At 35.6% G+C, this 26,657-nt stretch overlaps 1 protein-coding gene across 1 annotated transcript in view; it reads left to right on the top strand.

The window, feature by feature from the left end:
• Nucleotides 1-26,657, top strand: part of Gucy1a2 (guanylate cyclase 1, soluble, alpha 2) — a 262,305-nt gene that overhangs the window by 203,714 nt on the left and 31,934 nt on the right. The window contains exon 7 of the mRNA XM_005378617.1: nucleotides 20,928-21,082. Within this exon, the coding sequence (XP_005378674.1) occupies nucleotides 20,928-21,082 (155 nt within the window). The remainder of the gene's footprint in view (nucleotides 1-20,927; nucleotides 21,083-26,657) is intronic.

Below are 26,657 nucleotides of genomic sequence, written 5' to 3'. Positions count from 1 at the left end.
TATATATAATAAAAAAGATTAAATACAAAGTTAAATTCTTGACCCACCTAACAGTTCACTAAAGTTTTGCAGTTGACAGATTAAGAAATACTAATTTAGAAAATTTGCACATCATTTTAGCAAACTGGACCGGAAATGCATTTGGTGGTTTCTAAATTGCTTTGCTGGGAAATAAGTGTTACAGAGACAATTACAGTGTTGAAAGGAAATCATAACAAATAATCTTAGATTATAACTGCCTATGATTATTCCAAATCTGAATTTTCTATTTGTATGTTAGCTTTCTCTCAGAGACTAAAGGTGTACATGTGATTTTATAGCAGGTAAATGAGATAGGGCAAGTAATTATACTGTTTTTATAAAACCCAATTTATATTTTCTTCCAGTGTGCTTCTATTTTCTTCAATCCCATATTGAGTTACTCTGTCACTTAGGTTTGGTTAAGAAATGGCTTCTACATCTATTTGCCTTGTGTATCTAGGTTCACAAATAAGTCAGCTGGTTTTCATTCCTTAATTTCTTTAATGAGGAAAAAAATTTCCATTCTAAAGACAGTTGGAATAATTTTCTGCCCTCATATTGGTCCACATTAAGGGTAATCATATTAGACATTTCATTGCAAGGGATAACGTTTTTATTTTGTTTTCCTCCAGGAAGCTGCCTCATCACTGTCATCAGCACTGCCCTACCACACAAATATGTTGCTGGCAGTATGGAAAGGCAACTGTACTATTTAATAAGTCAGAGAATCATTAAATATACCATTTTGTCATTCTGAATAAACTGAATAAATGTGGATAAATGTTTCAGGGAGCTAATTTATGTACTTGAAATTAAATAACATGAGTATGAAATATATCATATTAGTGAAAGAAAGCTATTTTGCCATTTTAAAAGTTTTTTTTCCTTATTACTTGGAAGTAATCTAATTGGTTATGTCGGGGTAGAAAATAAGCTATAATTATTCAGTCAACCTATTCATCCCAGAAGGATAACTTTTGATAATTAAAGATGCATATACACAAGATTATAATCTAAAGTAGGAAACAAGCTTTTAAAAAATCATGAAAATCCAGTGTGATCACTGAACTAGTTGAAGAATACACTGGGTAGAGTGATAGTAACTGAGGAAGGAAGGACAATTGTCTTCAGAGAAAGGGTCAAAAAAAGGCCTTATAAAGGACATGTACAGGAGAAGTTATTCCAAGAGAGGAATGAATTTTGATACAACTGTCAATATGTTTTCACTCTTCTTAGCCTGGCATAATTAACTGTGGCCACTCTAGCAGGTGGAGACATTCTCTAAATTTTCCAAAAGATTTTTTGTCATTGAAGAAGTCATTTGTTCGCGCCAATTTTATAATAATAGGCCGGCCTGTGTCATTGCATAAAGTGGTTTCTAATTACCTTTTTTGAACTCCTAAAGAGCAATTTTCACTAAATGGTTGCATATTCTTATCACTTCCCTTTGGTTGTCCTAGCTAAGATGTGGTCCCTATGAAAAAAGTAAGATCTTTTGAGAATACGTCTCAGTTTCTTGGAGAAATTGCTCATTTGTGGAATCACACATTCTTCCCATAGAAATTAAAAATAACTGAAACACTTGATTGGCAGTGTCTTTTATACAGACAGGTTGAAAACACCAAAGGATTTCAAAAGTGTTCAGAATCTAATGGCACAAGGCTTGGGTTTTATTAAATAATAGCAGCAATGCAGGGCAGATCCCACCAATTCTTCCTTCCAGCTCTGCCCCACACACCTTCCCCTAACTCCTTCCCGTGTTTTAAAACAAACCTAATTTTAAAGCATGGAATTGTGATAGAATCAGATTTTATTTATTTGTTTCTTGAGTTTCCATTATTTTAAACATCATACAAGCAGAGACCTGTCTTATTTATTCCTGTGTCCCAACTCTAGGACAGTATGCACTGCCTATTACACATGCAACAGGTATTTAGTGAAAGGATAAGTAAAATAAATCAATACTGAACCAAGAAAACCTTTTAGCAATCATACTTTTTATAAATAAAACATTGTCATTCTGTCTTTCTCAAAAGTAGAAGAAGGGAATGAATATTGGGTGATTATTTAAATATTATAGCTGAATTTCACTTTCTGTTTTTCATTTCTTCAGCATGTATTAAATACCAATTTCTCACACAAGATAACTAGACAGTTGGTTCTTTCACTGATTTCATTGGGATTGTGAATATACAAACAAATAAGTGCAATAGAAAGGATGTAAATGCACAAATCCATGCCATAATATTGATCCTTAGTAATTGTAAAATTTACATCCTTTGCTTTAACTCTTCCAAGAGCTCAGAGTAGTTATAAATAGTAAATATCTTTTCACCTAGGCACACATTTAAATCGCTCATGCTGCAAGGCTTGGGTAGGAAGCTAGTCGGTGAGTTTAGATTGCTGTTCACCATCTGCACAGCCACATGGCTTGTGTTTTGTCTCATTCTTAAACATTTTTAGGAGACAGTATTTGATGCTGTGGCACTGTGACTTTAGGAACTCCCAAAAATTTGTTTGGATTTGCAAAGGGATGACTTGTCTGTCTTTTGAGTAGAACTTCAAGAGTCTATTATTATTTATATGAGCTAAAAAAAAAAAAGAGAGAGAGAAAACCTATGGTCAGCTAAGGGAGGAGGATGGGAAGACAAGAAGTCAGGAAAGCCTTTGAAGACAGGAGTACGAGATGAGTATTGAAGATGGATAGACTGAGTAGAAAATTGTCAGGTAATTAAGATAAGGAGCACAATACCAACAGAAGAAACAGCATGTGCAAATGCCTAGAAATGTGTAGTTATTCAGTAAATGTAGGAAACAACAAGGTACATGGTATTTTAAGAGCAACAATTATACAAGCAGAGCAGGAGGAGGATCAGATGAGTTTGTGAGGAGCCAGCTTATTAAGAATTGATTTCCTTGCTGAAGCATCTAAATATTCAGTGTTAGGTCAGGAGCCTCCAGGAAATCCTCACTGAGAGGAAACCAACTCAGATGAGTGTTTGAGAACAAGACATCTGGCAGCTGTGTACTGGAAATCTGAAGGAGAAACAGGCTAGAGAGTAAAGAGATTTATTTGGTAGCCCAGGTAAGAGAACACAGGCCCCTGCCAAGGTAGGAAGAATAGAGACAGAGATACAAAACCATTTAGAGGACCATTAAGGAGGCTGAAATGGCAGGACACATTCTAGATGATTTCCTCTAGAGACTCAATCCTGAATACAAGTTGAGTTGTATTTTTTTTAATATGCAATTTGTTTTTCTGCTATGAACTTGTACATTTTTTTTCTTTTTGTTGCATTCTTTTTAAATGACTGGGGCAAAGGAACAATTCAAAAATGTGACCTTCGTGCTGTGTTTAGTAGACTGAAAATTCTTCAGAGACTTAAGAAATTAAAAATGTCTGTGGTTTCCTTCCAAGATCGAGAGACTCGGGTCATCTAACTGAGAAGGCATCCGCTGCTTCATGGCATCCGCTGCTTGTTCTCATCTTTTAGATGTGGAAAAATGCCAGTGGCGGGATTCCGTCTGACAGTCCCTGAGCCTGGTCAGAGACAGAGCAGGGAAACTCAGGATGGGCTGCCTCTCACAGAGCAACTCTAGTGTCTGGCCTCCTCTGGTCAAGATGAGCCCTTCACCCTGTGTTCACCCTGTGGATGTCTTTCTTACCAGCTTATTTCTTTTAAGACTTTTGGAAGGCTCTGGATAGAAATGATTCTTACCCTAATAGCCTTGTTTTAACACCAAGGTCTGCTTTTTTCTATCGCCTCACATTGATCCCTTGACTTCTCGCAGATCTCTTGCTTCCTGGTTTTATCTTTCCATTTTACTCTGACTTACAACTCCCAAGTTGTCTGCTTTAACATTTCAGACTTTTGACCTGATTTTAGGTCCTTCAGGTATGAACCTCTTAAATACTCATGTTCCAAAGGTATGTAGTTGCCCCCCCGCCATGCTACATGCCCTGTGGTAAATCTTCCATATTTATGGCTTCTAGAACCGCTTCAGTTATCCCCAAATTCACATTCATAGTCTCCCACCACCTCCATTCCACCCGAAGAAAATTTGTTCCTTCTTCTTTAGTCTTTTTCCGGTCCATGATGTCCAGATACTAAGTCTTTATCCCCCTTTATAGTGCTCTTTTTTATCTTGAGGATCTATTCAGCCACCAAGTTTTATCAGTGTACCTCCTACATATCTATCTTATTGATCATCTTTCCATTATCATTACCACCCTAATTTAACTAAAACCTCTTTTTCCCTGTAGTCTTTCTAACCCAGTCCCAAATGTAAGGCCATCCTCCATCCTGTAGCCCATTTAATACAGAAATATAATTTGTTAGTGTAGGTTTACTTACGGTTTGCTTGTGTACTGAGGACGTGTATTTATTGATCAGCTTTTCTACCTGCCAGGCACTGTGAATGGATGCAGGGTTGTCCTACTAAGTGAGATTAACATAGTTTCATGCATTGGTGATTTTCATAAACATGTCAAGGCCCTTTGGATGCTTGAAGTCTATGGTCTGTTCCTATCTACCTATTGGATGAAAAAGGAATTATACTGCATAAGATCTGCTATATATTCTCTCTTCCTAACTTTGAGTATATTCCACTCAAATTATACCAAAGGCAAAACATGCTATGATTCTCTTTTCTCATTCTGACAGCCATGGAAGATTAGGGCATATAATCAAACATGCAAATGATGTTTTACTATTTCTTTTTAGTTCAAAATATACTGAGAGATTACTAATCCCTACAAATGAGAACATTCTCTTTAGTAGTCTCATGACAAAAATGTAATTACATATTGAAATCTTTTACTTTATTCTGTAAAGTGATATTCTCCTATAACGTGAATTTTTATTTTGATAATACTAGTACCTAATTAAAATAGCCTGTAAAACTACACTTTAAATTCAAACTATTTAGAATAATCACGATCATCTTAAGACATGTGTTCTCCAGTATGTACATAATTAAAATAAATACCATTGTTATATTTTTTTAGACTAATGCCAGTGAGAAGTTTGTTACAATTCTTTTGACTAATGACAGTAAGGTCTTTTAAAAAGTCTTTTACCAAATTAAATATTTCTTAAATAATTACTTTTGTAATTCCTGTAAAGCATAAATTCATAATGTAACTAAGTTATTATTGTGAATGTTACTATTTGTAAAAAGTAATAACGTCAACTATTGGAGGCTTTTTTAATAAACATAATCCATATAAACCGTCTCTATACTTGGAGGCAGTATATCTAAGGACACAGGAGAACAAGCCTTGCTACCGGATAATCTATTAATGAGATAATACAATCAAATGAAGTAATATGACAGGGATTTATCACAATATGTAGTACATTCTAAACGTGCAATAGGATACTAGGAATAATGTTAAGAATAATTATGTCACTAATAATTATTTTAAAAACAACTACTATGAGGGAGCCATGTTACCCCCGTTTTATAAATGAGGATATAAACACTCAGAAAGTAACAAGGGCTCACTTGAGGCTATGCAACCAGGACTAGAACGCGGGCTTTTCTAATGGGGTTAAGTTGCAAGTTTTTAAGCCATAGTTTGAGCGAGGGCACCTCAGAATATGAAGAATATTGCTCCCTAATGACCGACAAGCAACATGACAGCAAGAGAGCCACAGCTTCCTCAGAATAAAGGCCCATCAAAAGCGCCTGCCTGGCAAGCGCAAGGTCGTGAGTTCGGTTCCCGGTACCGGAGAAAAACCAAAAAAAAAAAAAAAAAAGAATAAAGGCTCATAAGGTCGATTGGGGTGGGGCTGGGCAGGGTCAGTAGATTAGGGAATTGGGGCTGACTTTTGTTGTCTGAATGTGTGACCATAGGGGAAATAAATGCAGGCCAACACAAGTTCCTTATGGTTTCTTCTTTTTTTCACATGGCAAGTAGAAGGGTCTGTGTTCTCGAGTCTGAGGAATAAGTTCTTGTGACGACCAGTTTTGCCTGCCGTGTGCCTGAAGCCATACCGAGACTATTCACAGGGCTGAGGTGTACAGCAGCTGGGTTGGTCTCATTTTGCTGTGTTCCCAGGGTTCCCGGTGTCAGCTCTGAAAGAGGTGCAGGGACACGTCGATAGTTCCATAGGGCACGTGCCATGGCCTGGAAACATTCTCTTAACCTGAGTTAGCTGGTTTCGCTGTCATTTTGTTTTTACATAAAAGAGTGAAAGGGTATAGAAGAATACTTTAGATGAGATTCTGGCAAATTATTCTTTAGTTATATTAATTTTTAAGGAAGCTATGAAGAACAGTTGAAGAAAACATAATAATTTTCAAATAACTAATTCAAAGTTCATATAAAGGTTAAAAAGCATATTACTTTATGTTCAGAGGATTTTAAAGGTTTTAGATCATATTTCACTAGAGGACTGAGCCACTGATATGTGCCAGGTAAGTTTTGAGAGGAACTGTAAGCATGTAAGATATGTGTTATCCTCATCTTCCCAGAGTTCAGGACCGAAGACAGGTACAAAAAATAACAATCAAATTAAAGTTTAGTAATTGTTAGAAGCGAGTTCCTGATGAAAGGCTTAACAGAGAAAGTGACTTCTAATTGGTGAGCTCAGTGGGGAGAAGCCATCAGGTGGTGGAGGGTTGAGGACAGCGGCCGGAACAAGCACGCTCAGGCCCGGAGCAGAGACGATGGTTCAGCTGAGGTGAAGGTGAAGGACTTCGCTCCAGAGAAGGCGTGAGAGGCAGGCAGGACAGAGCAAATGTAGCAAAGAAAGCTCAGGGGATTAAAACAACTTAGTGGATTCTGGATCTGAAAGTGATTTGGCACCATAATAAAATATATCAAAATAACTGTGTCTGTTTCATAGTCTTATCAGTCATCTATAGTAGATATTAATAATATGCAGATATTTCTTTCGTGGTCATGACACTGATTTTGCTAACATTATAGATTTCTTATTCTGAATTTCATGGGCTTGGGGGAAGGTAGAAGCATGAAACAACTCACCACACAGTGTTCAAAATATCATAGCTGGTTTCAAAGGGGCTGGAGATTTAGCTCAGTGGCACAGCGCCTGCCTGGCAAGCACAAGGTCATGAGTTCGATTCCCAGTACCAGAAAAAAAAAGCCAAAAAAAAAAAAATCGTAACTGGATTGAAGCAGTACTAAAATAGTTTTGAGTTTTGAGTAGCTATTTTAGCCCCTATTAATAATTTTTCTTTTTCTTTTTGTGGTACTGTACCAGTTTTTTTTTTTTTCATTTTTAGCTAGATTTGAGAAGATCTAAACATAATTTTATAAAGACCAGGATGAGGTAATTTTTTCAATTGTTGGCCTAATGTGACAAGCAGAATGATTTTGTATTATGCATTGATGGAAGATACCATATTAAAAGGTATTTTCATTCTTAATTGCTAATATTGGGATTCAAAGATAAATGAGTATTTAATGCCTTTGGTGGTAAAAATAATGTTGCAGGTATAGAGGAGGAAGAAGTTGACATTTGTGTGTAGCATTAACAGTCCTTTCATTTCATTATTCTCTGCTTTAACCTATTCATTCCATCAACAAATATTTTAAGCTTGTCTGCTAAATGTACAATATATTTATAGCAGTTGATACAGACATGATTTCGAATTTAAAAGCAACTTAAAGCAATAGTTCTTGAAATTTGGAGAGTCTGTGGCATCCTTTGCAAAGCTGGTAGATACTCTAGTAGCAACATAAAAAGTACTCATAGAATCCCAGTGGGTCTGAGGACCTACTAGGATTTGTGAATCTTGCCTATTGATTTCTTAATTTTCAGTCTTGCTACTGTTTGAATTTGCCCCTAAACCCAAAAGGTTTTTTTTAGCCTTATGAGGAAGTTTGTTCTATTTCATACTGTGCCCCATAAGTGTTAGTGGGTCAAATCTTCCAGACATATTTTTGGTGGCGAGACCTATTACTGAAAGTTAGGAGCCAACCTGCTCTGTAAAATGAGCATGAGCGCCATCTAATGCCCAAATGGAGTAAATGTTGATTGAGCATATGTAGTTATGCTATTTGGTTAGTTGATTGGTAGTTAATGCTATTTGGTTAGTTGATTGGTTCATTTTCCCTAATGTTTATATATCGTTATTCTTATTATCATGTTCAATTCTTTTATTCAACATCACAATCCCCAAATTAGTTGTTGTTGTCTGAATTAGAAGGTAGAAAATATTTTTAATAATAAGCATGTTGTAAATATGTCCTTTTTATTGGTGGAGGGGCATATTATTTACATTCTGCTTTGCAAAGTTTTAATTTTAGAATAGTTTTAGGTTTTCAGAATAATTGTAAAGGTAGTACAGAGTCTTCAAATATCCAAACGCATTTGTCCAAAATAGAAGGATAGTAAAACTATTTAATTAATGAGCCAGTATTGATACATTAACTAAATCCTAGAGTTCAATCAGCTTTTCCTAATTTTTACCAGGAATCCTTTGTTATGCTCCAACTTCCTGTCTCGGATTCCATATTATATTTATGTAGTAATCATGTCACTTTTGACATGGTTATGACAGGTTGCTATACACGATGTTGTATGTCTTTTAATTTTAGTTTATCTCTTTGTTATTATACAAGGTCTTCTAACAAGTTAACTATTCCAAAAGCACTTTCTCTTTTCCTGTTTCTTTGATAATGTTGTATAGCTATTAAGCAGTTTCCTGGGGGCTTGTACAGACATACGTTATCATTATGCATTTGTCATATCTAATAATGAAAAAAGGGATAAAGGAAGAATTAGAAAGGTCTTGTGATGAACAGATCAATTCAGGAGACGTCATAGTGGGATCGTGTTTCCCCCTGGGCTCTCCCCTGCTGGCCGTGTTCTTCAGCAAGCCATTCACCCTTTGTATTTCAGTTTACACATCTGTAGAATAAGGTAGGTGAGCCAAAAATTTCTCATTTCTTGTGCCAGTAGAGAGTAAATAAAATCGAACATTATTTTTTTTGAGTAAAAGCTACTGATCATGTTTCAGATGAGCTATGCATGAATACCTATCGTGTATCACGGTCTAAGCTAGTACATACTACTTTTCCATTAGTTTTAGAGAAGTAATTTACCCAGAGTCATATAAACAAAAATAAACGATGGATCAGATTCCTAGGACAACCTCCAAAAAGACAATACGCTGTCATCATCCACAACCCTAAACTATCTACTACCTCAGGGACTGTTATTGTTAGAACGCCTATAATGAATGACCTGCACCCCCAGAAAACCAAGATGTCCTTTGGAGTTCCATTATGGGCGTCCCATTGTCGCCTGTCATAGAACACTATCTGTGTGTAAAATGCTGTTTAAGTGAGGCTGGCTTTCCACCCTCTCAAAATTAGATGTGCTAAAGTCTCAAGGGAATGCCTGTCACACACCAGCTGAAATGGATTATGTCTGAGGAATATTCACCATTCTGACCTATTTGCTACTTTTTAAATTAAACACATTTGCTGCTTTTAATAGTCTTTAAAATATATACAGGAATATTTTGCTGATGACTTTAGTTTGCTGGGAACAAGATGTACTGTGTTTCTTCCTCAAAATTGAAGAGGAAATATATGTGTGTGTGTGTATATATATATATATATATATATATATATATATATATATATGGAAGAATTTGTGAAATGCCGACTCAAAATGGTTTACTGAGCAGAGTAGAGGTATATAAACTATTTGGATCCTGCAGTAGTGATAATTTTAAATATACTTGTGAAACTTATTAAATGGTTGCTTTATCTTCCTGGATGTCAGTATTGGATGCACATTAGAAACTCTCGGTAAAGTTTGGAAGTCCCAGTGCTCAGGCTTCGTTACAGATCCATTAAATCGCTTTTACACTCTGGAGGTGAGATATGGAATAGCATCTTTAAAGCTTTACAGGAGATTCTAACGTGCAGTCAAGAGTTCTAAATTCATTCTATCTCAGAGTTTAATGTCTTTGTACTTTTATTCTGGAGCATAAACAGCCATGATATCATTCTTATAGTATAAAAAAGAAGGTTTGGTTACGACAGAGATTAAGAACGATTAATGTTTAAAAATCAAATTCATTATTATTTTTCTGTTTACACATCTATCAACTTTATTGTTTTCTCCTGAGAAAGAGAACTTTTGGGAAGTGAAATGAACTAAAGTTTTCCTAAAGCAGTTCAATTAGGTAACAGTAAGCTTGAATATCTTCATAACATTTTTCATAAAAGTACTTTCATTTTTATTAGGTAGTCTCTGAATTAAGAATCATATATTTGAAAGTTTTATTTTTGTTTTTAGTAGAGTTGTAAAATAGTAAACAATTTAAATAACTAACATTTGGAGGGGTTATGTTAACCCTGTGTCTGCCTTGTTAAGGAGTAGGACTTGTATCTTTCCTCAACTTGGTAAGATTTCAAGTTCCTTGAAGAAGATAAAGTCTTGTGTTTGCGTCTAAGTTGATCTGTAGTAGACTTTAGAAGACAAATGGGAATATGAGGGGAGAAGAAGAGAAAGGTAAAAGGGAAACATGTTCCCACATTTTGTAAGGTACCTTATCTTTGAGGGCTAAAGGAGAGATTATTTCTTATTCTCCAAAACTACATCTCCCAGGTTACCATTAAGTGGCTCAAACTGAGGATTTATTTATTTTTTTTCTTTAAAAATGAAGTCATTCTGCTGGTTGAATTTGATCTTTGGTCTTGAAAATACTCATTTTCTCTCTCTCTCTCTCTGAGCATAGACACATAAACCATTTTGATAGATAATTTACATGGCTAAATGAAGTATTAAACACATTTGATGCAACCTTTCCTAAACCCCTTATTCTCTTTGGAAGGATTCCATTTCTGTGCATTTAAAAAATTCTAAGTATTTTTATCCATGCTTCCATAAAGTTTCTATTAGAAATTTTGTTCCTGATTACCTGTTAAAAGCTGCATTTTGAGACATAATTATTTTCTTCAGTTAACAGAGTGAATTAGTAAGTCAGAAGCAATATTTTCCAAAGGGAGTCTCAAAATAGAAACTTCTAAGTACTTTAAAGTTTTAACAATTAACAGATTTAGTTTAAAAAAAAGCATTAAAAAGGAATGCTTTTATGATATCAGTAAAAGGTATATTTTAATCTGGCAAATTATACAATAAAGATGTACTTAACAGACTAAATAAAATATCACAGAACAATTTGATTAATGTTATAGATGTGATTAGTAGAGTGTTTTTTACGTGCCTTAGTTACTTTTCTTGTTGCTGAGACAAAATGATTCACAACCAAAGTGAAGGGAGGAAAGGTTTATTTAGCTCACAGTTTATAAAGGTTTCAGTCCATAATCTGCTGGTTCCAAAATAGCATGGCACATGGCAGAGGGGCAACATTCACGGTGGTAGAAGACATCGAAAGCAAGAAGAGAGGAGGGACAAGCCTCTTTCCATCCCTTGTATTGTATGCAGGCTACCCACCCTAGGGCGGGTGTAGCCTCAAACTCTTAATTCCAGCCTTGCACCATGAATCACTCACAAACTCTAGATTCAGCCACCTCTGAAAAGACTCTCTGGTTGCATGGGGCTTTGGGGGGACATCTAGACACAAACCATAACCATGCCATTGGTTAAATAGCCTGATACTGGATGTCAAAAGGGTTTCTAATTGTGTTCTTATCAGAATAAAAACTAAATATTGATGGAAAATAGTGACTTTTTAACTCCTTAAATACTTTTTACCATCTTTTAATTTTTATTATAATTATCAGTTATTATGTTTTTAAGGCACATCAACTGACCATATTTCTTTCACAGAATTATATTTTTAAAATAATACATCTTATATTGGCTATTTCTGAATATAAGCATATTACTTGAAGTATTTCAATTAAATCATCTTACTTTGAAAAAAAATTAATCCATTTTCCTGCACAAAGCTAAATTTTAGATTTAACACTTTATAAATTGAATGAAATTTAAATCTCATTAAGTATCAAGTATATTTAAATAACACACACATTAATGTATGCCCAGTGAAAAGATATTAAGGTTGAGTCATGTTGTTCTATCTCCTTAGCAATCTGTGATATTTTATCCAATGCCATCATCTATATGATTTGAAACATGCTGTTCTAATGAATATTTAGTAGGATTCTATTCTTCCTCACCTAAAAAGAAAAAATAAGTAAGCCAGATTTCAAACCCACTTTCCCCAACTTCAAAGTACTAATGTTTTAAAATTTCACCATGTTTTGTTTTAACAAAGTCACTGAACAGTAGTGTTTGCATATGTTTGATTATATGTTGCCGTACCAGTGATGACAATAATTATTTGGTCAAATATTTTTGGTAAAGTGAAATTTTTTTTTTGGTACTGGGAATCGAATTCAGGACCTTGTGCTTGCCAGGCAGGCGCTTGTACTGCTGAACTATATCCCTGGCCCCAGTAAAGTGAAATTTTATTTAAGAAAGGCACTTCTGTAATGCTCAGAAAGAACAGAATAAAATATTTTGCCCAAATTGCTATTGGCCCAACCACAGTATTTGAGAATGAGATATTCTGACACCCTCAGACTAGTGGTTGAGTCTCCTAATAAAAGAGAGGAAATACATAGCCCCAGAAATTATTTTTTCCAGTTTCCTTGCATATCTGAGAAATGAATAGAAATTGTAAAAGTTACAGTCTCTGAGTTGATTGTATTCTTCCTACAAATCTCAAGCTTTTTAAATGAGGAGTTAAAACACTGACTATTTCTTATGAGCAAAACTGATTATTAATGAATGAACAAGACAAAAATATGAAAAAAAATTTTATTTATCCAATTACATTGGTAGGAAGAGTATTTTATGGTAAAACTAATAGTGATAAAATTGTAGTTATTCTAATAAAAGAACAAAGTGCATGTTTTCCTCCTTCTTTTTCAACAGTAGAATGATTTTAAACTCTTCTCTATAAAATAGTTACAACATTTTCAAAAGCCTAAAATCTTAATCTCATAAATCTTAATATTTCAGTGTAAGCAAGAGAAAGTGGCTAATTGCTTTTTCAACTCAAAGACTTTTTGTCCTACTATAGATCTTCTATTTTAATTTTGACATTTTTCTTGCTCAAATAGGATTAATTCAACACAAACTGCTACTTATTATTATTTGTCAACTTGTTAACTCATATGTTAATCGTGGTTTTCTTTTGATTGCAACATTTAGAGTTAATAGATCTATTTACTGTATTATAAATAAGTGTGTGGCATCAGCATTAACACTATGAGCAAAGTCGTGGATATCGTGATCTGTGGGAAGGGACGTAATACATTTTCTGAGTGTCTGCCATGAACCTATAGTTCATTCTATTTGATTCTTCTAACAGTCTTTCCAGGGCTTATCATTATTATTTTATGAATGAAAATCTCACAGGGATTAGTTAACCTGCCTAAATACACATAGTTAGTGTATTACTTGGAAGTCTTTCTTTTGCAAGTGACAAAAATAAAAACCCAAATTCCTTAAATAATTAAAGGAAGGCATTGACTCAAAAACAGAAGCTAGGAGGTAGGAATTGTTTTATATGAGGCCAGAGATAGCTGCAAAGTTGATGTTACCATGAATTTGGTTTCTCTTTTGTTCTCTTTCATTTGCCTTCCCAATACTGGCTCCATCTTCAGGCTCCACAAGTTGGGCACCTATAACTTCAGTCCCTTTGCCCCTCACCTGTGGGGTCAAATTGGCTCTACTGTTCACAGTCTTATGCCATATCATCTGGAAAGAACAGGGTTTCTTGTTATTGCTCCTGAGCATCGTCATTATTGGCCTACATGGGATCACTTGTTCTTCCTTAAATTAATTGCTCACGTGGGGGACTGTCATACTTTGCTGATTTGAATCTACTCCTGCATGTGGAGATGGAGTCAATTGATGAATCCTACAGCACTGAGAATAGGAGAAAGTAAATTGTTGAAATAAAAATTGGGGTGTGTTTGGTTACTTACTATTGAATGTCTCCCACTATTGAATTGATAGTTGGGTCAAGATTAAGTTTGGTATCCATACTGTTTCAGTAGGTGAAAGAACTACCAGCACATGATTTCTGCTTTATGGCAGAGGCTGAAACTGTCACATGTATTGGGGCAAGGTAAGGCTGGAGTGCCTAAAGCAATCAAGCTACTTCAGGCCTGAGAAGACATCTTGCCTGAGACAATTCCAGTAATTAGTTGCTAGGCAACCCTGTGTTGTGTGATACTAACTTTGTCAAATGTATAAATAAATGCCTCTAAGGTGGTTGTTCAGGTCCTTTCCTCCCATCAGGAGAGAGAGCTCCCCACCTGACCTCAGCTTTCCTCTCTTATCTTTATTTCTAAATCCTCTCACTGTTTTTCCCCAAGAACATTGAGAGCTGCATGGGACACAGTACTGCCTCTTTACAACTTCTAGTACATACTGGTCAGTGACACTAAACATCAAACAATATATACTGACCTCCATAAAAGGAGTTATCCAGTCTAAGTGACAACAGTGCTAAGACATGGAAACCTTGTTTGATCTGCTAGTTAAATTCCCTCAGCCTATGCCCTGTGTTTCTTCTCTTTTCTTTAAGCAGTAGTCACTCTTCCTGGTCTCCTTCTGATTCCTTAAATATTCCAAAGTTTTGATGAATACCTGCATGTTCTCTTTCCTTTCTGGCTATAGCTGGGCCACTCTTCCCTACCTGCAAAGTTAATTCCTCTTTCAGCACTGAGCTCTAAGGGACTTTCTCAAATGAGACTTCACTAATTCTTTAGCCTTGGTCAACCTCCCCTACTGTTGCTTGTGTCTTGCCTTCTTTTATACTTTAGCCTTTTAACATTTGTCATAATTCCAGCGTACTATTTTTTTATTATATCAAACAAAACTCCTAAGCAATAAATAGAAACTTTTGTTTCCCTTCTGCCCTGAGCACTTAACATAGAGTATAAGAATATTTCAGGTGAAGATAAGGCAGTCAGCACAAGCCATAGCTCACAGGCATGGATGTATCAGGCAGTTCAGGAGGGGCATGATTAATAAACCAGTCAGAAATGATTTAGTGTAGAAATGCATGAACAATAAGATGGAGAAGGGATGGAAGCCTTGCATTGTCAGATTTCATGAATGTGTAATGTGTCTTTTCTGAATTTCAATGAGAAAATGGTATAGACTATCATCTAGTTTAATATGTCAGGTCCTGTAAAAACAGACTACAGCATCACTTTAGCACTGTCTGTAGTGCACTAAACTTAGAGTCAGTGACTTAGGCTGTACAGCTGGTCCTTATACTCACTCTTTTCATTGTGCATTCTGGACTTCAACTTATTTGTAAAGTGAGAGAGCTGGACTCAGGGACCTGCGTTTATTCTTTCAATTCTCACATTCCTTCTTTATTAAGTTAAGAGGTGTGGAGCTCATATATGAGCCTTCTGTTTTTAAAAAGTTGCAAAAGAAATGTTTAAAAAATGCTTATAAACTCCAGTTGATAAATAATAAGCAGAATGCTGTACAAAGAACTGAACCCATTAGCAATTAGGGACTTTGCTCTGTCTCAGAGTGTTGCACTGTATTATTTGCTGGAAGCAGAAGGTTGACCTATTGATGCATCTGGAGGTGGAGTAATAGATATCCCAACCTGAGGGCACGTCAAAAAGTTATTGTGCATTTCTATAAGTATCTATGACAAACACTGTTGTTTATGAACTCTTTCTTAAAATTATAGTCTAGAGTATTTCATCAGGCCCTTAATCTGATTAAAACATTTATATTTTGTTTATGCTAGTTTGCTGAGGAGTATTTGTAGGTTGCCTGAGGTAAGTTTAATGCAGGGTTTCTCAGTCTTATCAGTATTGGGTTTTTCAGCTGGAATATTCTTTACTGTGGGGGGACAAGGCCTTCTTCCAAATCTCTAATTTTACTACATAGATACCAATGGCTAGAAATCCAGACATTGCCAAATGTTTACCAAGGGGTACAAATGGCCTCAGTGGAGAACCTTTAGTTTGGTGCAAATAAATCTTTCCTTAAGGTATATTGGCTAGATGGGTTCTGATATGACTGCTTGGCTAACCCACTTAAATATAATTAAATTTTGCCAAAATGAATCTAACCCCCCCATTGATGGTTAAATGCATTTCTCTATTTCATCTAACTTTTAGATGTTCTTGGCATATTCTGAATGGGGCAATCAGTGACTTCTTTATATAGGCCACAATTCCTGGGAAATCTCAGTAAGTTGTCAAAAGAAATCTGAGTCTGATGATTCAGCTTTTAAGTTCCCAGTGATATCTTCTTGCTTCCTAGACTAAATAACTCTCCAAGTCCTTTCCATTATTGGGTAAAGAAAGTGACAGCAGATCTGGGCTTTCTTGTTCTTGTTGAAACTCTGGTAGACTTTTTAGATGGCTGTCTAAGGAATTTTTTTCTTAGTGGCAATTCTTTCCTCCACTCTGCCCAAGAATATGAGATTTTTTCCCATCACCATTAATTAATAATTCTTGTGCTGATGATTTTTTTAATGCCTCACATGTTTTGAAAGGAGTCAGATGTAGAACTACATAAGCTGTCTACATATTTATGTGGGGTGTGGAGTCATTTTCTCAAACAGAAAGCACAGAAGAGAGAGGCCATGAAGCTTTTTAACAGGAGATTCACTCCTGCTTTTCTTCTGCTTAAAAAGATCACAGTAGTAATCACAAGCCCAAAGTGACAGTCTTATAATCTACGGTCTCAGTGTGGTTTAGGCAAGCCTGTTATACAAGATAACAATAGAAATCAACTTTCTGAAAGTACAGAAGCTCAAACGAATATATAATACAAAAGAGTATGTTACTAGTTTTTAGGAAAGGTACTTTTATACTTATCTTGTTTAAAGGAATGCTGACTTTCCCTATTTTCCCTTCAGCTGAAACAGACAATCACTCATCAAAAATAGACCTAGTAGTACAATTATCTTAGCTATTGGTTCATTGAAAACAACAGTTAATGCTTAACTTTTTTGGATCCATTTTGCGTGCCTATATCTAATAATCTGAACTACTACTTTGACAGTGACAATATGCAATATAATAACCATTGTTGATTTTCTACCATCTTGTTTTGAAATTCTGTATCATTTTAAAGGGTTTTAAAAAATTTTTATTCTCATTAAAATAAAAAAAGACCTATTTTTTAGACAGTTCACTGTTTTAAAATTACCTTCCTTTTTGCTTTCAACCAATAAAAGAAACAGGCTTTGGAGTTTTATTCTCACTTTATAAAGTGAAAACTCTGAACAAAATACACAGAAGAACAGTTTTCATAACACTGGATTCTAGACAATGGAAGACAGTGACCCTTGAGCACTAGGAAAGAACTGAGGTGAACTCTGTCGTTTTTTTACCTTCCTTCTCGGGAAACCTCTGAGCTGTGGTTCAAGGAGAGGAAACCCTGAGGCGCTGACCTACTCCCAGAGTTGATGAGCTAGAGCTGAACAGCTGGGAGCCCGGGGAGGACAGAGGCACCATGCAGAGTACCAGAGGCACCGGGGTTGTACAAAAGCCACCTGAGATCTTACAGGGGTCCTTCTCGTACACTCTACAGAGTACTGGTTAGTGTGTGAATGTGAGGAAACTCCCCGAGCCCTAGGGGAAGGAGAGCAGCACATCTAACGTCCTTGAAGAAAGAAATATCTGACTGTCATGTAGGTCTTGATAGAAAAGAATGTCTGTTTCCATCAGGCAGACTGGAAAAGTTACAAGTTTCCAATGGGGAGAGTATTCAAAGCATTCTTACCTTAATGATGAAACACAGTAATCCCTGTATGAAACATTGCTCTGAACTTGGCTAATAAATCTTAAATCAAGACTTGAAAGGAAAAAAAAACCCAAAAAACTATTTCCAAGTAACTTAATTGCATCCCAGAAAAAAGGTCAAGAATTTTTAGGAGAATATAAAAATATCCAACATTCAACAAAGTCAAGTTTACGACATCTAACATCCATTCAAAAATTCCTAAACATGAAGTAAAGCTGAAAAAATATGACTATAATTATGAGAAAAATCCGTCAAAACTGATCATTATGCACTGGAAAAACTGATTTACAATTAGCAGGCAAGATTATTAAAACAGTTATTTTAACTATATTCTATGTGCTCAAAGGTTACATTGATACCTGGAAGTTGAAACATAACTAAATTTAACTTCTAGAGAAGAAAATTATAATATCTATGATGCAAAATACGCTGGCTATGATTAACAAGAGGCTGGACATTATAAAAGAAAAGATTAGCCAATTTGAAGGCATGTAGAAATGCAAAAATAAACGGAAACAGAGGAAACATTATTTATATCCATGCATCACCAGTAACCTTTGGGAAAAAATTCAAACATCTCAACATACATGGTCTTAGTCTCTGAAAGGGAGACGTGTAGAGAAAAAAATCTGAAAATGTATGGAAATTTTCTAATTTTAATGCAAACTATAGATCCATAGATCTGAGATTTTTGTGCAGCAAACTCAGAGTACAAGAAATATAATGAGATCAACAAGGGAAATCAGTACCAAATTATTTAAAACTAATGATGCAGGAAACACTTAAAAGCAGCCAGAGTAAAAAAATGTTATACACAGAGGAATTAAATAAGTATGACAGGCGATTTCTCATCAGAAGCAATGCAGGTCGGAGATGGTGGGCAATGTGTTTAAAGTACTGAAAGGAAAAGCAAATAAACAAAGAAGCAAAGAAAAAAAACCAAGACTTTCAATCTAAAATTCCATATTCAATCAAAATAGCTTTCAAATGCAAAGGCAAAGTAAGGTTTTTTTTTTTTTAAACATGCAAAAGCTTAAGGAATTCAGTGTCAGTTAACTTAGAGCATAGACATGTTAAAATCCTCAGGCGGAAGGACAGTTATATCAGATGCAGTCTGGACCTACAACAGAGAAATGAAATCATATCCAATGATTACTTTGTGACACTTGTGTTGGACTTTTGCCGTCTGTCTTCCCACATTCCCTAATCTGGAACATGAGTATACGCCAGGATGTGGAGGAGGAGCACCATCCAAAGGACTGGAAGAGGCACTGAGCCACATCCCAGCCCCCTCCCCCTTTTCTTAAGATGGGATCTCACTAGGTTGCTAAATTGCTCGGGCTGGGCTTCAATATGCCATCCTCCTGCCTCAGGCTCCCAGAGTGCTGGGAGTAATGGAAAGTTTCACTTTCCATTCATATGGTGGAAATGTGCCACCATATCCAGCAAGGCTATTTGTTTTTAAGTGTTTGTGTTTTTACATTTTTCTAACACTATAAATTGACCTTTCCTTAACTAATGCAATTATTTTTAAAGCTGTAAAGTTATGCCTTTTATATTAAGATCTTCAGTTTACTTGGAATTTGTTTTCACATAAAGACAGAGTTAATCAAGAACATTCAAGAGAAAGGCCATCTTTCTCTCATAGTGTGAAATGCTAACTTATGGATTTCACATATCTAGCACCTATTTAGGACCTCCCATGCTCTTTGTGTGGGAGACTTTGTGGACTATTTCATTAGTATATTTCTCTCTGTAGTGATATTCATACATTAATTAAATATATTTATACTAAACTTGATATCTGATAGGATAAATACACCATTTTTTTCTTTGGTACTGTATCTTAAGTCTTCCAACTATATCAACTTTCCAAATAAATTTTCTAGTATTTAAAAAGTCACTGAAGATATTGGGAGCTGTGGTTCAATAACACTCATTTCAACCTGTCTTACTAGACACTGGCATTAGGAGAAGTCTCCAGTCCTATAGCATGGGTTGACCTAAGGCAGTGATGGCGAACCTTTTAGAAACGTGTGCCCAAACTGCAACCCCAAACCCATTTATTCATTGTAAAGTGCCAGCGCTGCAATTAAATCTGAATATTGAGGTTTTAGTTTAGAAAAAACCAACTAGTACATTAAGATCTTTTCTCTTAAAGGAAAAACCCAATAACACCAATGACATAAGTTTGCCATAGGTTCGCCGCCACTGATTTAGAGCAGCCCTTTGTCAGCACAGCTAGGGGCGAGGAGGACATGGTAGTGCAGGGGTGACAGTTTTCCCTCTGTGTGTATCTAGGAGTTAGATGTTCTGCCTGCTTTGCCTCAGAACTTCGGGTAGCATCTCCTGCTTTTGTCTCTCTACCTTCATACTTTTGGTGTAGACTGTGTCAATAAAACTTCGTACTGATCCCATTTGAGTGTATATCAATGGCATTTTGAGGGCACCTTCATGGCGTGGGACAGACTCATTTTTATCCGATTCTCAGAGAGTAAACAGGATAAATTAACAGTGGTTAATTTACCATTCATCATTTCAGTCCATGCTTGGCTGACTCTGGGGTTGAATTCTCTGTAATTCCATTTTAATAATATGTTGTGGAATTCAGGCAATTTATGCTACTTTCATTAGCTAATATTCAGTGCCTGGTTTGCTTTAGATGTTATTCTAAATGCAGAACATTCAGCAGTAGGAAAATAGACATGTTACAGCCTTTTATCGTGGGAAAATCTAATAACTAGGTAACCTATATAGGAATGTAAATATTAATTCACAATTGTGTTTAATGCCATGAAGGGAGACAGTAGGGCTTTCTATAAGTGTAACTGGAGGGAGACTGTGGAGCAATGTATATTTTCATCTATTAATGGATATTATGTAAAAATGAAAGCTGATTGAATTTGTAACAGAAACAGATTCATGCAGTGAATTTTCCATATAATTAACCTGTTCATTAATTTCATAATTATGTTGATTGAGCACTGCATAGGCTCACACAATGACCCTAGACTCAGCTTCTGTTTTTTGGGAGTTATAATTATTTAATAATTAGCTGTATTTCCCATTACAATAATTGCATACCAAATGGAAACAAATATATCTTCTTTTCCTTTTTCATCCTTTTCCTTCTCCTTCTTTTAGATGCGGATAGGCATTCACTCGGGCTCCGTGCTGGCGGGTGTTGTTGGGGTGAGAATGCCCCGATACTGCCTCTTTGGAAATAATGTCACTCTGGCAAGCAAATTCGAATCGGGAAGCCACCCTCGGCGCATCAACGTCAGTCCGACCACCTACCAGTAAGTGCGCTCTGACCTCTTCCCTCATGTCTTTGGCACTGACTCGAGCTGATCCCCTGTCATTTGTGAGAGTCTGTTCTCTGCCTTGATCCTGTCATTCTCCAGGATATGAGTAAATCTGCCTCGTCTGAAGGATAGTACTTGTGACACAAACTTTTTTCTGCACCTTGAGAGAGTGCGAGGAAAACCTGATTTGACTGAGAGGTAAATATAAGTTTGCTTTTTCCCACAGCCTCTGTCCTTCTCTGGTATATCTGTTTAAAATACAGGACAAGAGGTGCTAGGGGTCTGCTTTATTCTGTAAGTCCAATATTTCAAAATATTCCTCATCGCTTATAAAAATCAAAGGAATAAGATAGACAAGGTAGTATCTCCGTTTTTATTCTTTTGATTAATTAATATAAATAAGAAATTTAATGTAAAATTTCAAACTCTGTTCATTTTAAAGTTCTTTTTAACAGTGCCTCACATATTTGCCTCTTAAACTCATCCTCATTTTGTGTCTGGTGGATGTCATCTCCCCTCCCTCGATATTAAACTCTGTGTAGACAGAAACTGTCTGGTTTCACTCATCATTATATCCCAAGGACTTAGACAAAAATGCTTAACATTCTATAAACCTTCTACAGATATTTAATTAATTAATAAATAAATGTTCAACAAGACAGTCTTATTTAGAATAAATAGCAGAGAGCTATATGAAAATTTTTTCATACAGCTTTATAGGGGGCAGTGGTATGGAAGCTATTTGATTGGTACCACGTTTCTGATGACTTATAAATCATATTGAAATACTGTTAAGTAGAAGTAACAATGGCTTATTTTTATTAAAGTGATTGCAGGAAAACCCTGAAAATAAAAATAGTAAAATTTGATTATAATAATAAATAAAATGGTGATATTGTGATGCTTTTGATACCATATGCAATGAAAGAGAATTTAAGATCTTTTAGATGAAAGATATGTACATCCAGATTCCTGAGGAACAGAAGGGAAGGGAACTGAGATTGAGAGAAAGTTGAGATTGAAAATATATTTTTAAAGCTCTAAGCTATTGAGGTAATGAATACTTTCCTATCACTGTTTTGGGAAAAAATACACACTTTTTGCCAATTTAAGGATCCCAAGAGATTTATAGGTCCTGACAGAACTTCTGGCCCAAGCTCCCAGGGAACCACCTTCACTTAAGAACTACATACTATTTCTAGGATGTTGATAAGAGAGTTTTCTCCTTTTCAACTCTTACCAGTTTTCCTACCACAATTCCAGGTATCCATAATTGGCACATCAAATTGAATTTTGGAAACTTCTCCAAGAAAATCAATCATTCTGGCACCTTCTCCTCTAAACTGTAGATGAGAGTAATTTACTAAAAATCAGCGACTTCACCCATATCCTCTTACTGTGATCACATCATGGTATTAGTATTTATTTTCAGTGGTTGAGTAGCTTAGTGTGTGCCATTAAAAACTGATATGTAAAGGATCGAACAAGTGTGTGAGGAGTTCACAGCCTGAACTTAGACATCATAACTGTGGCTGGCTGTCTTTAGGTGGGACCAGCTACCCAAGGTCTGTACTCAGGTGCTGATTTGGAGATTTCATAGTATTTTCCACATTAATTGAGTTTGTGGTGATCCTTAGTGATTAATAAGGTCTGAAGAATAAACAACTCTAAACATGGAAGCATTTTGTTCTGTGATTGTCCTATAAACCCCTGTCAAAAAGACCAGGTAGAGCCATAGATAGACACGTTGCACTGCCATGTGGATCATTTCTAAGAGATATTTTCATGATCCCAATAATGTAATTCTTAATGACACCTTGTAAATATATTTCTACATTCAGTCCATTTTCAAATGAACCATTTTATTTCCTCTTCCCTTATGTTTCCCTTCTTTTAGCAAAGATTTCTTCATCAGCTCCTTATTATATTGCAAACACTGTAGTGGGCATTTAAGGTTCTAACAATGCATAGCATAGTTGTGATCTCTGTCCTTGTAGAGAACATCAGACTAGGTTTCACAGTATTTTAGAGGTACCTGAGTGAACAATTCATTATAAATAGACTACTAATGGGAACCAGAGACCCTGAGTTATAGTATTAGAGTAAGAAGACAAGTGGACTAAAAGGAAGATGGAGAAATGAATGGAAGCCAGCCCTGCAGGAACAGGTATGTCATGTTAAGGGAGTTCTACCTAACTCTAGGAGCAATGGAGAATGATGAGAACTTTCACACAGAAGAGAGCTTGATCAGATTTGTGCATTAAAAGATTACTAAGGCTGTAGAAAGGAGAATAGTTGGCAGGTGGAGGAGACAAGAAGTCCAGTGATTGAGAGCAGGTATTCTTATTTTGCTGACAGAATGCACAGCTGTTACCGAGAACCTGAGGTCCCAACCGTTAGTTATTTCAGTGTGGCTCTGATGTGTCAGCACCGTGGTTGGATTCCACGTCTTGATTTGCATTTTAACCCGGTGTGCCATTGAAGGAAAAGCAGTGTGGCTCCTGGTGATTCTCTAGACAGTTAAATTCAAAATTTCAAGGGTGTGATCCCAGTGTTCAGGGTTTTCATCTTCTGCATCTGATGTGCCTAAGTACCTATTCTTGTTTTCTTCTTAGTCTATCCCGTTCAGCCATGGGCACTTCTGTTAACTCCACACTGTGCAGGCAATATATAAACCTACAAAGATATAGCATACTTCTCCTGGGGGGCTCAAAGTGAAATGTCAGCATTGAACTTGCAGGAGAATTTTCTAAGGGACAAAATTGCTCATTCCTTGCACGAGTAGGGACTTGTGAAATAAAACCGAGTATCAGACTCGCGGGAGTTTGAAACCTCCAGTCTTCACCCTTGAATTAAATCCTGTAGAACATCCAGTATACCTGGTGATCTTGAAATCTTTTGAAAGGATTTTTATATTTATTTTAGTAATGTATATGACCATCCTAAACTTTTAAATAGTGAATTCATTTTTTGATATTATGATAAACTGAAATAATTTTCTGAATAGTTTATTCTGAGTACACTTTTCTTGAAATATTCAAATAATTGATGAATAAATACTTCTATAACAGTCATAAATACTGAAAGCTGAAAGGGTCTCCACTGTTTACTATTTTTATTTATTTATTTATTTATATTTTAAAAAATAAAAGGAGGAAAACATTAACAGACAGACAACCTTTTATAAAATAGCAAAAGAACAGTACAGACAATACAGAGTTACAAACAAAGTGGTAGGAAATTAACAATGCTTGTTTATTACATACTGATATCTTCAAAGTGGTTATTAATGTGTCCTTGATTGATCAATATTGCATGTTTGTATTTGTTTCCATGAGAAACCACTTTGTTTGCTATTTTTGCTTCAGCTCTTTTTTAATAAAAGTGAATCAATGCAAGTAATGCCAGCATTAGATATTGCAAACATGTACAAATAAAGGAAGGTGATCAAGAGATGGGGAGATGGAAAGGCAATGAAAAACAATGGACGGAGCATTTACTTGGAAATGTCCCTGCCTTTTGGTGTGACAAACATCCAAATGAATTTGGTGCTCTTCCAAAACCAGTGTTTCATATATTAATTTTTTACTCATGTATTCACAAGCCATAGAATTTTATTTTGCATGTTTTAATTTGTTAAGTGGTATTTTACTATACAATCTTTCTCTAACTTTGGTATGTTTTAAACAAAATTCCATATTTTTTAGGATATATTCAGGATGAAACATATTGCTCTGGCTCATCATTTAATCTCTATAATATTCCAGTGTATGATTATACCGTATTTTAATTTTTATTTGTTTCTCTCTTGATAAACACTGAGGTTTATTTTCTACTCTAAGTCTTAGAAGTATGTTCCTAATTATCTGTCATTTTATATTAGATTATTTTACCATTTCATCTGGTATAATTATTACCCTTCTTAAAAGTTAATAGAGTTGAAATGAATACATGCTGTTCACTTGAAAATTGTGGACCTACGAATAAATCAGGACCATAATTTTGATTTGATAGTTGTAATTTTTTTAAACTTCAAATGTGGGGGTCATCTGCATCCATGAAGTAATGCCCAAGGACCACGCCTCTCCACCTAAAACAATGTACTACTAGTTTTTCTCCCAACCAGAAAAAAAAATGATTTTTTTGCCATGAACTTTCTGTGTTTGATGTTTTCACTTTTCTCCAGTGAAAGTTATATTTTCTCTTGTGTTCCTGGCCATCCTTATTTAAAAAGAGTGCACATTTTATACACGTTGTTCCTGACATCATGCTGCTGACGCGGGAAACTGAAATAGTAGCTTACATCAAAGATATGGCTTCTGCAGCGTCTGAAGTGGCGTGAATAATTGAATGATTTGCCTGAGCAGAGTTAATTGTTTTTCCTTGCCATGTGCAAACTAAAAGTGTGGAAAGACTAATTACTTTGGTATGAAGTTTTCCTTAACTTTTAAGCATTTTTACTTTTCTCATTTTACAATTTATCAACTCAGATTTTTTAGAATCTCTGTTTACATCTACTATGAAAGACTCTTTTTCTACTAAAACTAAGCTGCGTTCTTACCCTGCTACTTAAGGACCTTTTCATATGAGAAAGAGAATAGGGCAGTGATTAAGTGAGCATGCTCAGAGTTAGATGCTTAGATTGGAATCCTGTCTTTAAAACTTAGCGTCTCAAGCAGGGATGTAGCTTAAGATAGAGCACTTGGATGATATACACAGGTTTTGGCTTCCATCCTTAGTACTGCAAAAAACAAAACAAAATAAACCTTAGTGCTGCTACTTAATTTCTTTGGACCAAGTTTCCTCATCTTTAAAATGAGTATCTATTTCAGAAGATTATTGTTTTGATTTAATGTGATGTTTATAATCTTTTGTGGGTTCTTTTTTAAAAACAGGGTTTCAAGATGTGATTCAGACTGGCCTTGAACTTACTATGGAGCCCAGGCTGTCCTAGAACTCACAGCCATACTCCTGCCTCAGCCTTCTTTGTGCTGGGATTATAGGTGTATGTCACCACTCCTGGCTGATGTTTATAATCTCTTATGACTGGGAACATAGTATGCATTCATTTATTGCTTCATCCTTTACATTCCTTGAAGAAAGACACGATCATATTCTGGCACTTCATTTTCATATTTTATAAACTTAGCTATGTTGAATAATGTGTGTTTATTAATTAAAGACCTCCTCTGGAAATCCTAAGGAATGAATGAATCCAGTAACTTGGCCAAAAGCAATTTGAGCTATGTCTCACCACTGAACTAGTGATCAGTTTATTCCTATAAGTTTTTACTAACAAAAACATATCATTAATGAGCATCTCACTTATGGCTTGTGATAAAACCCAGTTATTTTCTTGGGAAAATCCTTAAGCTAAGTACAGATAGATAGTTATTTCAAATAATTGTATCTATTTATATGTATAGATATAGATATCTATATAGAGAAATGAATATCATTTCCTCCTAATTAGTTGATTACTTACTGTTGGCTTCAACAACACAAATTCATCGCTTTTCAAATCAGTAGAAGTCTGACTGACCTGGGTCACCCTCATGTAAACTCAAGA

This window comes from Chinchilla lanigera, unplaced genomic scaffold (assembly GCF_000276665.1).
Source record: "Chinchilla lanigera isolate Chin_1 unplaced genomic scaffold, ChiLan1.0 scaffold00011, whole genome shotgun sequence".
Taxonomy (NCBI): domain Eukaryota; kingdom Metazoa; phylum Chordata; class Mammalia; order Rodentia; family Chinchillidae; genus Chinchilla; species Chinchilla lanigera.
The sequence above is the reverse complement of the archived record's forward strand: the minus strand, read 5'-3'. Positions and strand labels throughout refer to the sequence as shown.